Source organism: Lissotriton vulgaris, chromosome 3_1, assembly GCF_964263255.1.
Source record: "Lissotriton vulgaris chromosome 3_1, aLisVul1.2, whole genome shotgun sequence".
Classification (NCBI taxonomy): Eukaryota; Metazoa; Chordata; class Amphibia; order Caudata; family Salamandridae; genus Lissotriton; species Lissotriton vulgaris.
The window spans coordinates 1,513,376,917-1,513,390,987 of record NC_141689.1 but is presented as its reverse complement, the minus strand read 5'-3'; the positions used below and the strand labels follow the sequence as shown (position 1 = coordinate 1,513,390,987).

Genomic DNA, 14,071 nt, shown 5'->3' with positions numbered 1-14,071 from the left:
CAACCCTAAACCCTACAAAAGTAACCCTCACCCCATGCACAAACCCCCTTACCTCTCTCTTCTCCAGTGTCGCCGTCGGATCCTGCTTCCTCCTTCCTGCTTGCTTCACGTCGTTGTGAGGAAACAGCCTAAGTTTCCTCACAACGACGTGGATAGCCGCCCCCGCTGCCATTACACATTACATCTCATGCGTTGTAAAAGCGCATGCGATGTAATGGTATGCGTGGTTTTACTACGCGTTGTAACATCGCATGCGTTGTAATGCATTGAATGTAAAAGCAACGCGTGGTAAAACCCGCATTGTAATGGCTGTTCCCCGCTCGAGGCAATACGTTCAAACTGGTCATCATAGGTAGACTTTAGTTCGTTGTTGCGGGGTAGAGGCGGTTCCTCTCCCTCACTTCTGCTGGTGCGGCCGCAGATTCATAAAAGACTGCGGGAATGTGCCCCCCCGCATCACAGTGAGTGTTGATTGTTTTCACTGGATTGGAGTGACTCTTTGTGTTATAATCATCGTAATAAGTCCTGACGGTCGCCGCTCTACATCCCGGTGACTGGATGGCATTGCGCCTGCGCGCGGTTCAGTTTCGGGCCTTGCAACTCTCATCAATGTGTCATCTGTTTGAGGAGTCACTAATGGAGGCGTCATTGAGCCATCTCGGGACGCAGGTGCGTCACTGCCCTCATCTTCAGAGCTGAACAGGCCAGGGCCTCCCTCCACGTCCGATCCTCTCTCCGTAGGGTCCAGGGCGCGGCTACCGCCTGCAACGCCTTCCTGCGCTCAGCAATGATTTGTGAGAGGTCCGGGGTGCCGGTCCCAGTCTAGCTGGACCGTGCACTGAGCTGCGTGAGGGTGACTCTTCGGAGCCGCCACCCCAACCGCCCTACTGGTCGCCCTTGTTGTGTGTCTGCGGCATTCATAGGGCGTGAGGTGTGCTGTTCTATCCAGGCGTCTGCGTCTTTCGAGTCCGTGAAGAAGTGCGTGGTGCCATCATAGATAATTTTGAGCTTGGCAGGGAACAGAAGGGCATATTGTATGTTCTTTTGGCACAAGGTGCACTTAATCGCCTGGAAGGTGGCCCTCTGTTGTTGTACAGCTTGGGAATAGTCCGGGATTAGCATCACCTGCTTATCCTCTATTTGCAGCCTTCCATGTTCCCTAGCTGCGCGGAGAATAGTGTCCCTGTCCTGATAATGTAGTAGTTTCGTTAGGAACGGCCGGGGCGGCCGGCCCGACCTAGAACGGCAGGCTGGGACTCTGTGCGATCTTTCAACGGAAAAGTAGGGGGTCAAATCTTTGGCGGGTGTGAATGTCGCTATCCAGTTAGTGATGTATTTGATCGGGCGGCCCCTTCCGCCCCCTCCGGCAGATTAATAACTCGAATGTTGCTCCTCCGAGAGTGGCCTTCCAAATCGTCCGTTTTATGTTCCAGAGCCTTGATCCGGGATTGCAATTCCTTGATAGCGTGATGGTGTTGCTGTACCCTTATGCGTCCCTAGTGTATGTTACTCTAGGTAGCAAGGACATATGTACAACAGAGGCCTACCAGGGGCTGAAGCATGTATTATGCCATCCCTGGGAAGCCTTCCAAAATGAAACCACAGATCTGCTACTTCAGCCTGGGTAAAGTGGTGCTTGCACCCCTTACTAAGATATAGCATACCTATATCTACCTTTAATCACTGCCACCTATAAACCTATAAGTCACTCCTTGGCAGGCCTTATCAATCCTGAAGGCAGAGTGCTTGGTTTTGTGTGAGAGGGTGCCCAAGTATTAGCTGAGCCACTCTGCAGCTTTTGGAATCTATTCTCTGATGCTCTTCTGTGATGCAGCCAGATCATATACTCTTAAGTGCATTATAACCTCGCGGTAAATGCTAACTTTGTAATGGCTGTATGGAAACATGTGCTTGGTGTCAAACACTTTGGAATCCTACCCCCCACCAGTCCTTGTGGCAGGGGTAGAATTCTACCCTTCTAGAGGGAGAAGATATGTACACACTTACCTAACCGGTAATAGTTTAAAAGAACCCCAGCATCACAAAATGAATGCTGCAGCCACAGACACTGGTCTGACCTACTGCTGCTGGACCAAACTCCGGCAGGGGAGGCCTGGGCAATAGGTTTCCTGTCACAGGGAGGTATAACCACCTCCCAGGCAGGCTTTAGTGTATTGGGGCTGGGTGGGTGCATTTATAGAATGCTTTTCAGACAGTGCTGTGGACACACTTGGTCTCTGTGCATACCCCAGTTCAAACCGGTTGCAGGGGCACTCAGCCCCTGCTCTGGCGCGAAACTGCACAAGGGGAAAGGGGTTTAACCTCCCCCTCCCTGGGTCCTCCAGTAGTTGGGACCCTAGATTAAGTCCAACCCCTAAACTTAGAATAAGTATAGGAACCCAGTCCTTAACACTTTGGATTATACCTGGATGAAACTCTACAACATATATCCTGGAACTTTGACATTCTATTTCGACTAGAAGATGGAAGGATCTCCCTTGGGGTCAAGGAGTGACTCCCCTGTTCAAACCGGCACCAAAGAAGCATCTTGCCATTCTGCATTTCCAAGGCTCCCGTCAGATTTGCAACACCAGACACAGACTTCCAGACTTCTCCAAGGCCGACATGAGATCCCAGCAAAGCTGAGACCCGCAGCCCTCACAAGTGACGTGGAACCGGAACTCCTGGACACGTGCACATTTGCTAGTGCATCAACTTACCAAGCTTTCCCGAAGTTGCGCAATGGGCTAATTATAGTCCAAGCCCGAGCACCATTTGCACTGAAGATTGTGGGCCTACACTTCACTAGTGTTCTGTGAGCCCGCTTCAAACATTTCTGCTCGAGGCCCCTTTGTGATTCCTGGGCTGTCAACTGGTGGGTCCCCTTGAAGGTAACTCTTTTGTTTCTTGGGCTTCCCTGATTGCTCCAGATGTGCCCTGACTCCCCTCCAAAGGGTGAGTCCCTCAGACCTTTCTGGTATGCACCGAAGCCAATTTATTTGCTTTCTGCATGGGTTGCTGTTGCCAAGACTTGTTGGGTCCAATCCAGATACGGACACCACAGCACTCGACATCCCTCATGGCACAGCTCAAATCCAGCTCCTGATTGTTGTTGAGGCCTCCTGGTCCTCAAGGCTGAAGAGTCAAGCTTCACCTTCTGCACCTGAAATCAACCGACATCGGTGGGCATCTGCTCATCGCCTTCCTAGTCACTGGCTAGTAACCCAGACTCTGTCCCCTCTGCTTTCAGGTTCATCATCTCTCTGATCCACCCTTGGATCCGTCCGGACACTTTCTACTTGGTCGCTGCAGCTCTTTTCCACAGCCCACCATAGAAAACGACGACGAAACCCTACACGAAAAGACACCTATGCACCCCGCTTCCACGGGTGAGGTAACTCGAGTACTCCGGTGCTCCCGTGGGTATTGACTCTAGAACTGCCTAGTTCTAAATGGGTTTGCTCCAAGTCCACTTCTAAATGTCTCTAATCTTTAAAATTCTAACCTCAACTTTCTCCATAGAAGTCAACGGTGATTCTCGGCTGTGTTTAGACACTGCACGTGTCCCCAGTTGGTCATCTCTGTCACTACCTTGGGTGGTTCCTGGTTGCCCCAGCGGTTTTACAGGCCCTAGGCCTTGTCTCTATGTCTATTGTAGTTCTTATACTACTATCTTAGTATATGGTTTATTACGGCCCTAGGGCTAATCATATATTGTACTAATTTACTGTGTGCTAAATAACTTTACCAAATGTACTTTCGCCTCTCCCCTCATAAAGAGACTAGAGGGATGTGTTTAGAATAAATACATATATGTTATATATATACCTAGCGTGGTTCTCCTTTCAATTGGTCATTCATGAGATTATAGACTGGCAGAACAAGCTGCTTTACTTTCCTTCAAGACTTAGCCTGAAGGCTGCTCTCCACAGCTACCACTAGAATAGCTTTCTATATAGGTTATCTTTAAACCTTCCATCAATAAGGCTCGTTTGGACTGGTGCAAGGTGCCTACTAGAAAAGTGGACAGCATATGCCAGGCCAACTTCTCACAGTTTCACTTCCTGTAGATCTGCATGCTGGCTCTAGTTGCATCTTTGTGTACCAGACAGTTTCACCAGTAAAGAGAAATAGACGCTGGGATCAGAGGACAGCTGGTCAGCCACCACTAAGTGGACTGAGAAACACCTACTGGAACCCCTCTTGGACTAGGTGCAGTAAGAAGCCAGGGGCCCGAGTCTCTCAACCCCCAGCGACAGGACAAGAAAGAACTCTTAACCCCACAGAGCTGCTACCGTCTCTGGTTGTCTTTGTACACCGTTTTGCCCTTGTTTTATTCTCTGCTCTTAATCTGCTCTCCTTTCTGTTTCTGCGATGCTGCTCCTGAACGCAGGAGGAGAAGTGGGAGGCAATCGGGGCCAACAAGTGGGGACAATGCAGCTTGCTAACAAGCTGCACCCAGTCCTGTTCGGCCCGCTTCTGCTGGCTACCGGGTCACTCACTTAGCAGCTACCTACGAATGGTGGCTGCGCTTGTGCTTGGCTTCCCAAGTTGCTGGTCCCGTGACCCGTCTAATAAGCCTGACGGCCGCTGGACTGCGGCTGATGCTGCTGCTGAATCTCTGGATTTCAGGGGACTTAGTCCACCTGACTACCGTTTACTCCTCTGCACGGGCCCCCAGGCAGGAATTGGTGAAGAGTTGAGGCAGCAGGACGAGATAGAGCAATAGGGCCTTATTGCCATCAGGGTTTGAGGAGGGGCTGGGCAGAGTCAAGAGGGTCAAGTGGGAGTCGTGAGGGGGCCGCAACTAAGCGAAAGTAAGTACTTGACCACGGCTCTCCCCTCAGCTTAGCTCTCCCCTCTCCTCTCCTCCTGATGACATTGGTGCTCCGTGTTCTTTGCCGGCACAAGGGCTCTTGGCTCGTATCACTTCAGCTGCAACTGCAATTGCTGCCGCAAGAGGCTGCAAAAGGCAGTGAGCGACCGTGGCACACCACGCCTGGTTCTTGAAGGAGAAGCACCAGCAGCGGGAGCACCCAACACAGCCCTCAGAGGAGTGGCAGAGGAGTTACGGCTAAGGCTACAATGAGGCAAATTCCGCAATGCCACTTCCTAACGGCCGTTCCACTCTCCAACACCGCAGCCTCACTCGCTTGCTGACAAGAATGCACATGACCCCAGGGAGGAGTCCAACAGACAGTTAGTTCCAGGCTGCTGAGAGAGAAGCTCTATCACTGGCCAAACCATTATTTAAAAAATGTATCATGCTTAAGACAGTTCCAGGGATAGAGTCATACTTACTCTATGGGATGCCTGTTCACCAGTACTGTCTTTTAACTTTTTTAGGCTGGGTCTCTTTCATCAGTTTATGTATACCGATTCTCCATTTTGTTCCTGTAATTTGTCTTTTAAAAGTGATATTTTGCACATCGTGATGATATGTCCTATGTTTGAACAGCTCCGTCACAAAATTTTAAATCCCCTTCTTTTAATTGATTCCTTTGATTGGGTCAGGGCGGCTTTTTTTTTTACAACTTCTAAATTCACAATTAATATGTTATAAAGTATCAATGTTTCATATGAGGGGTTCATAAAGTGGTACAATAGGAGACAATACCACTTGTATTGTATGCCGTATAAATCTATTCATATACTTTTTTTTTTACCTTGATGGACTCTCTTATGTACTTGTATGATTGTATCGCAAAATCGAATATAAGTCTCCTATCATTATATTAGGATGAGCTGGGTGAAATGTATCAGTATAATGACATTCATTCATGTTTTATTGCTTGAAAATTATATTATTTCAATCATTGCAGGGCTCATTAGTACCCCACCTATTTTAGTGAATATTTTTGACCTGCCCATACTAGACAATAATATAGATAACACAGGTAACATAGGCGACCCCTAATGAGCCCAATTCCTAGAACTTTTTTCTGAGGTTTTTGTCTGTTCGGTTTTCATCTTAGTATTGTTTTAGCATTTTCACAATCAATGTATTATTAACGTAATTGTTTTATATATTACACTGCTATGACCCGTGATTCGTATCTATTGTGCTTTTATGTATTTTAATTGCTTTTGTCCTGTGCACTTTTATGGTTTCTTGAAACTAAATAAAGTCGGTTGAAGAAGAAGACCTCTTGGAACAAACAGTGTGCCATTGTATCTTCTCTAGTCTGAGGGGCTGCATACACCCTTTGAAATAAAAGTTAGACGGTCCAAGTAAATGTATAAATGACCTTCACTAAAGATCACAATGACTTTGCATTACACTCCTGGCGACCAAACAGGTAAAACAAAGCAGTCTTAAGAGGAGCCCTTGAAATGTACCATGTTGGAAATCAATAATGTGTTTGCATTATTGAATACTGTTTGTGTTGCGATGTGAACTTAAAAAATATTTTTGCAAATTAAATAGTCTACAGTTACTGGGGTGCGAATTGTATTTGCTGGAAAAGAAAGAGAGACAGACCTTGGTGGACTCGCTATAGGAATCATTACTTCTTGAATCTGCCAATTTTCATTTGCACAGAAATATTCTTTTATGAGCCTTGAGACTAGAAGATTAATGTTGAGGTCCTAAGTGAGTCAGTTTCTGCCTGGTCTGAGCTCTTACAGTTCAAAGGACAGGGTGTTACGATTCCCTTATGGGCCTTCTTTTGACAGCCTCCACTTAGAATAAAAATTTGAAAGCCAGCTACAAACCGAAAGCAAACGACAACATTTTGGTGTAAGCCCTACTGGCCATGCACATTTGAGGCTGTTCCCCTGATGAGTCTTCTGAGCCTTCACTGCAGGTGATCATTCTCCTCATTAACATCTGTGAACCTAAATGTGTTCCTAAACCTGCTTTCAGTCACCCATCTTATGTGCTGCAGCTACTGCCTCTAAGTCACCTTGGTGTCTCTTCTAAGCTACCCCTCCCCCTATTAGGCACATCTGCACTCCCTTGGTTCACAATGTGCAGGGCTGCAAGAGGGACATTGAGAAATCCCTTATCCACTAATGCTAATACTGAAAGAGGTGTAGTGGCACCTAGATCCAGGGTTTAGAGGAACATCCAAATTATGACTGCATTTTACTGTCTAAATGCAAACAAGGGGCTAATTTCCTTTCAATAGTGTCCATCTACCCATTCTCAATATTAGTGTGTCCTCTGACTGGAGGCTGTAACTGGTTGACTTTGGATGAGGATATATTGGTGAAGCACTTGCAGAATCAGGCAGATACCCAGAGGACCTGAGGGATGAAGAGGGAGAACTAGGGGGTGAAGAGGTTACACAGATGAGGAGGACAAGGGTACAATTATCTCACGAAGGACCAGCAAAAGGGCCAGTACAACCGAATGGAGGGGAGGCGAATTACCAGGTCCACCAGTAGGATTAGGAACTGGATGTCCAAAAGAAGGAAGAGAAAGCAATATCAGTAGGACCATGAAAAAGACCTGGAGGATCAGGCACCAAAGTCCAAGTGGGCCAGAATGACTAAGACCACAAGGACATGAGGACCAGCATGCCCAAGACAAAGGGGAGGATCAGAAAAACCAGGAGGAGAAGTAGAATGAGGAATACCAGAACCAGGAGGCCAAAGAGGAGGAGAATGATGGTCAAGTGGAAAACGTGGGCCATCAGGAGGACTAGGACACAAGAACAAGAAGGAAGAAGAAGGCCAGATCCACAAGGAGGACTTAGACCACTACACAGATCACACACAGGATGAGGAGAAGGAAGATGGCCATGTGGATGACTAGAGGAGTTGAAGGGGGTCCAGGACCACTAAGAAGTTTATGAACTCCAGGACCACCAGAAGGATTTGGGTCACTTGACCAACAGGGGGCCAATACCTTGTCCAAGTACCAGGGAAACCAAGAAGATCAAGACCAGGAAGACTAGGAAAAGGACTTCCAAGAGGGCTAGGAGAATAAGGAGGAAATCCAGGGGGAGCAGGACCAGAAAGAGGAGGAGAATTAGGAAGAGAAGGAGAAAGAGGAGGCCAGGAGGTACAGAACAGCAGTCACCATCCTGACCACCATGAGGGTCAACATCAGGACCGCTAGGAGAATTGGCACTAGAGGATCCAGAGGACCAGGAAGAGGATTACCAAGACTAGCTGGACCATGAACACAAGTCAAGCAAGATCATGAGGATCACCAGGACTGGGAACAGAAGGATGAAAAGTCCCAAGAACACCAGAAGAACAACAAGGAGGGACACAGCAAGAAGCACCATAGTAAAGATAATATTTACCAACAGGACAAGGGTCTCAGGAGGATAAGAGCCACTTATGACCAATTATCAATACCCAGAAAATCAGGACCAAGAATATGTGGATGAAGACCAGAAGTATGAGTTTGAGGAAAACTACGAAGTGGGACAGGGTAAAGTAGATTTAGAAGATGATCAGGAGGAAGAGATCTAGAAAGAAGGATAGCTTGAAATCCAACATGAAATTAGGAACACTAGGAAAAGGAAGAGCTGGTAAACCAGGAGCATGAAGAGGAAAACCTGCTGGTGGAAGACCAGGAAGAGGAGAATGACCAGAGGGACCAGGGTAGCCGAGAAGACCAGGAGCACTAGGATTCCCAGGTTCACCAAGAGAATCAGTGGACCATGACCAGGAGGACCAGGATACAAGCAACTAAGCATGGGCGGAAAATCCGTTATGCTCGCGGATTTTGCGGATTTTCGGTAAATTCGCAATCTGCGAGATCCGCGAATTTCCCGCAAAATCCGCAAATTCGCACGCAGCGGATTTTTTGCTGCGTGCGGTGTAAGTTCGCAATTGCGAACTGGTACAAAACCCTCGCGAACTGGCAGAAATCCTTGCGAACTGGCAGAAATCCTTGCGAACTGGCAGAAATCCTTGCGAACACAAAAAAAGCATTCAGCAGGTTCAAAAGTTCAAACTCATCATTAGTAACCATTCCCTGTAGTGCTTCCTGACAAGGGCCCCTCCAGAGTTCAGTTGCTAGTTGCAACAATTATATGACCCTGCTCTGACCCTCACAGCAGGCTCATAGAATAGCTACAAGTAGGCCACAAAGGTCCTGGAAAAAAAAATTGCACTGCAACAGAAAGCAAATTACAGATAAGGAAGCAGGTGCCAGACTGGAATTTTAAAACAGTGACACATTAATAAATCAACCCCAAATTAATTCATGTCAGTTGAAGCAGGCAGGTGTGCTTGCTTTCCCCCCCCATAATCTACAGTGATGATGAACCAGAGGGTGGCATTGATGCACCAGAGGATGGCATGGGTAAAACAGAGGGTGGCAGGGGTGAAACAGAGGGTTCTGGGAACCTGTGATGATGAACCAGACGTAGAAACAACATAATCGTGACCGTTGCGAGCCGACATGTAAGTTCGCAATTGCGAACTGGTACAAAACCCTCGCGAACTGGCAGAAATCCTTGCAAACTGGCAGAAATCCTTGCGAACACAAAAAAAGCATTCAGCAGGTTCAAAAGTTCAAACTCATCATTAGTAACCATTCCCTGTAGTGCTTCCTGACAAGGGCCCCTCCAGAGTTCAGTTGCTAGTTGCAACAATTATATGACCCTGCTCTGACCCTCACAGCAGGCTCATAGAATAGCTACAAGTAGGCCACAAAGGTCCTGGAAAAAAAAATTGCACTGCAACAGAAAGCAAATTACAAATAAGGAAGCAGGTGCCAGACTGGAATTTTAAAACAGTGACACATTAATAAATCAACCCCAAATTAATTCATGTCAGTTGAAGCAGGCAGGTGTGCTTGCTTTTCCCCCCCATAATCTACAGTGATGATGAACCAGAGGGTGGCATTGATGCACCAGAGGATGGCATGGGTAACACAGAGGGTGGCAGGGGTGAAACAGAGGGTTCTGGGAACCTGTGATGATGAACCAGACGTAGAAACACCATAATCGTGACAGTTGCGAGCCGACATACAAGTTCGCAATTGCGAACTGGTACATAACCCTCGCGAACTGGCAGAAATCCTTGCGAACTGGCAGAAATCCTTGCGAACACACAAAAAAAATCCGCAAATTCGCGAGAATTCGCGGATTTTGTGGATTGCGAGTTCGCAAATTCGCAAAATTCGCGAACGCCAGATTCGCAAAATTCGCCCATGCTTACAAGCAACAAGAGAATAATGAGAACAAGAATTAGGAGGACTAGGGATGGGTGTAGCAAATGCAGAATAAGGATTTGAAAAAGGAAAGGGAGAGCAACAAAACTGGTTAGTACCATCAAGACCAGCAGGAGGATGAGGAACAAGAAGACCATGACCGGGGCAGGGACTAAAATGGCCAAGAGGATCTAGACAAGAGTGCCATAAGAGGCAGGCATAGCAGACAACCCAGAGAACTAGAATCACCAAGAGAACTAGGACAACCAAAACAAGGGCCTTTAGCAACTGTGGTTAAGAATACAGGGCCCACAATGACAAGAAGTGATTCTAGGCTACATGCGTTAGGGCATGCCCCAGTTAAATGCAAAAGAAACAATTGATGGACAGAATGCTGGACAATCCAAACATTCACCCAAAGTCACAAGGACCTGGGTTAAATCCATCATTCTTTTGCTCACCACACCACCACACTTTGGACCCAGCCATATGCAAGTCAGTCTTAGACCTGTTCCTTGTGGGAACAGTCCAGCCTGAGCTGCCAAGCAAGGTCCTTCCTGGACCGGAAGCAACCATCCTAGGACCGGTTTCAGGGCATCACCCTTCATCAGCCAGGCTAGCTTGAATCCAGTGGTGAAGTGAGCACGGCACCCACGTCTGGGCATACCCTTCCCGCTTAGGGGGACGTTTGCAAAGGAACAATTGATGGGCGGGCTGCCGGGTAATGCAAACCTTCAACCCCACTTACAGGGATCTGGGTTAAATCCATCATTCTATTGGTCACCACACCACCCCAGTGTGGACCCAGCCATAAGCAAATCAATCTTCACCCTGTTCCTTATGGGAACCATCCAGCCCGAACTGCAAAGCCTATCCTCCCTGGCTGGAAACAAGCATCCTGGGACCCGTTTCAGGACATCATCCTTCTTCAGCCAGGCTAGCTTGAATCCAGTAGTGTAGTGAGCACCAGACCCACGTCTGGGCATACCCATCCCACTTGGGGTGACATTTGCAAAGGAGCAATTGATGGACGGAATGCTGGACAATGCAAATATTAACTCCAAGTCACAAAGATCTGGGTTAAATCCATCATTCTTTTGCTCACCACACCACCCCAGTTTGGACCCAGCCATATGCAAATCAGTCTTGACCCTGTTCCTTGAGGGAACAGTCCAACACGAACTGCCAAGCCAGGTCTTCCATAGACCAGAAACAAGCATCCTGGGACCGGTTTCAGGGCATCACCCTTCATCCTCCAGGCTAGCTTGAATCCAGTGGTGTAGTGCACACGGGATCCACATCTGGGCATACCCGTACTACTTAGGACGACATATGCAAAAGGAACAATTGATGGATAGAATGCTGCACAATGCAAACATTCACCCCCAGTCACAACGATCTGTGTCAAATCCATTATTCTTTTGTTAACACACCACCCCAGTCTGGACCCAGCCATATGCAAATCAGTCTTGACCCAGTTCCTTGTGGGAACTTTACAGCCCAAACTGCCATGCCAGGCCCTCCATGGACTGGAAACAAGCATCCTGGGACTAGTTTCAGGGCATCACCCTGCATGAGCCAGGCTAGCTTGAATCCAGTGGTGTAGTGAGTGGGAAACCTCATACTTAGGGCGACATATGTAAAGGAACAATTGATGGACGAAATGCTGGACAATGCAAACATTCACCCCCAGTCACAAGGATTTGGGTTAAATCTATCATTCTTTTGCTCACCACACCACCCCAGTTGTGACACAGCCATATGCAAATCAGTCTTGACCCTGTTCCTTGTGAGAACCGTCCAGCCCAAACTGCCAAGCCAGGTCCTCCCTGGACCGGAAACAAGCATCCTGGGACCGGTTTCATGGCATCACCCTTCATCAGCCAAGCTAGCTTGAATCCAATGGTGTAGTGAGTATGGGACCAATGTCTGGGCATACCCTTCCAACTTGGGGTGACATATGCAAAGGAAACCCAGATCTCTTGACTGGGAGAGAATGTTTGAATCATTCAGCATTCCGTCCATCATTTGTTGCAGTTACACTTATCGCCCTAAGTGGGATGGGTATGCGCCAGACGTGGGTCCCTTGCTCACTGTGCCACTAGATTCAAGCTAGCCTGGCTGATGAAGGGTGAAATAAAACCGGTCCCAGGATACTTGTTTCCTCTCCAGGGAGACCTGGCTTGGCAGTTCGTTCTGGACTGTTCCCATGAGGCACAGGGTCAAGGCTGATTGCATATGGTTGGGTCCAAACTGGGGTGGAGCAGTGGGCAAAAGAACAATGGATTTAACCCAGATCTCTTGACTTGGGGAGTATGTTTGAATCATTCAGCATTCCGTCCATCATTTGTTACAGATACACTTTTCGCCCTAAGTGGGAAGGACATTCACAGACATGGGTCCCTTGCTCACTGTGCCACTGTATTGGAGCTAGCCTGGCTGATAAAGGGTGACATAACCTGAAACTGGTCCCTGGATGCTTGTTTCTGGTCCAGGGAGGACCTGGCTTGGCGATTTGCTCTGGACTGTTCCCATGAGGCACAGTGTCAAGACTGATTTGCATAAGGCTGGGTCCAAACTCTGGTGGCATAGTGGGCAAAAGAATGATGGATTTAAACCATATCTCTTGTCTGGGGGAGCATGTTTGAATCATTCAGCATTCCATCCATCATTTATTACAGTTACACCAGTTAAATGCTGCATATGTTCTCTTGTGGTTCCTTGAAGGACTATAATCCAAAATCTGACTCCATTAGGTAACCTCTACAGAAATCCCTATGGACTTTAGAGATCTTGATTACTGACAGGCATTAATTATAAAAGGGTACTCCTGTGTGAGGCACTGTGAGTCATAAAAACAGAGGCATCAATGAAGAAACAATTAGACATATTAATGGTCACCTTTCAAAAAATACTTGTGGTCATGCGTATTTAGAATTAGTACATAAGAGAGCTTGTTCACACACAAACTCACTCTAGTATTCATACAGAATTTATACTTTGACGTTTGTCATTTACCACTGACCCTCACCATGTCCTCAATTTTGCCCTTTGGCCTCATCTCAATTGTCTTATCTCCTTGCAGACCCTTGAGTTATGCATGAAGGCAGCTGTTACCAAGAGTTGCAGAGCACTGAATGAAACTGTGCCAACCGTGCTTACGGCTCTGCACCACCTGGTAAGTATATACATGAGGACATACAAAGTATTTCAGCAGGAGACAACTGACATTTCCTAACAAAGAGGGTCCTGCATTAATCCAATTTATAGTAAGAGTATTTTTAGAGGGGAACATTTGGGAACTCGCTTGTATAAAATATTAAATTATCATCCATAAAGAGCCTACATGAACCAATTTGCTTCAAGGATGCAAAGAAAGAAGACAATGCAAATACCTCTGTCAGATCTTTCAGCGTTGAGAGGTCATCAGCAGGAACCACCCATAAGTCTACCTCTCAGCAACTCTGGCTCTGATAATAGGTAGCAGAGGAACAGCGTGGCCTGACAAGGGAAGGGACACAGGGAGGTACACCAAGGATGGAGACATGAAAAAGGAAAGATTTGCCCAATAACAATGGTTTACAAACAAAGATATAATCACTAACAATGATTATATCTGAGGGTCAATTGTCCATCTAGACTTTACTATATAACATATACTTATATATATAATGATAAATAGTATATATCATATACATCTGATTAATGTCATTGATCAAAGAAAATTCATTATTTATCCAGCTGGGGTTCCTAAAGTCAATATGTACAGAAACTACCCTACAAATGAGTTCAAACTATCAAAGTGCATAATTTTTCTGGAATATCCTTACAAACCAAACTTGGAGCTTTCAACACCTCGGACTACACAGAAGAAAGACCTAAGAACAAGCATTGAAAATGTAATCGGTCTCGCCTTTTATCAAGTTAAAGCCATTCGCTTTGCTATACAATATC

General features: G+C 46.9%; 1 protein-coding gene across 1 annotated transcript in view; it reads left to right on the top strand.

Annotated features, from left to right (window-relative positions):
* The first annotated feature begins 4,033 nt into the window (after positions 1-4,033).
* LOC147728098 (maestro heat-like repeat-containing protein family member 1) overlaps positions 4,034-14,071 on the top strand; it is a 92,435-nt gene continuing 82,397 nt past the window's right edge. The window contains exons 1-2 of the mRNA XM_086963730.1: positions 4,034-4,054; positions 13,203-13,295. Of these exons, the coding sequence (XP_086819856.1) occupies positions 4,034-4,054; positions 13,203-13,295 (114 nt within the window). The remainder of the gene's footprint in view (positions 4,055-13,202; positions 13,296-14,071) is intronic.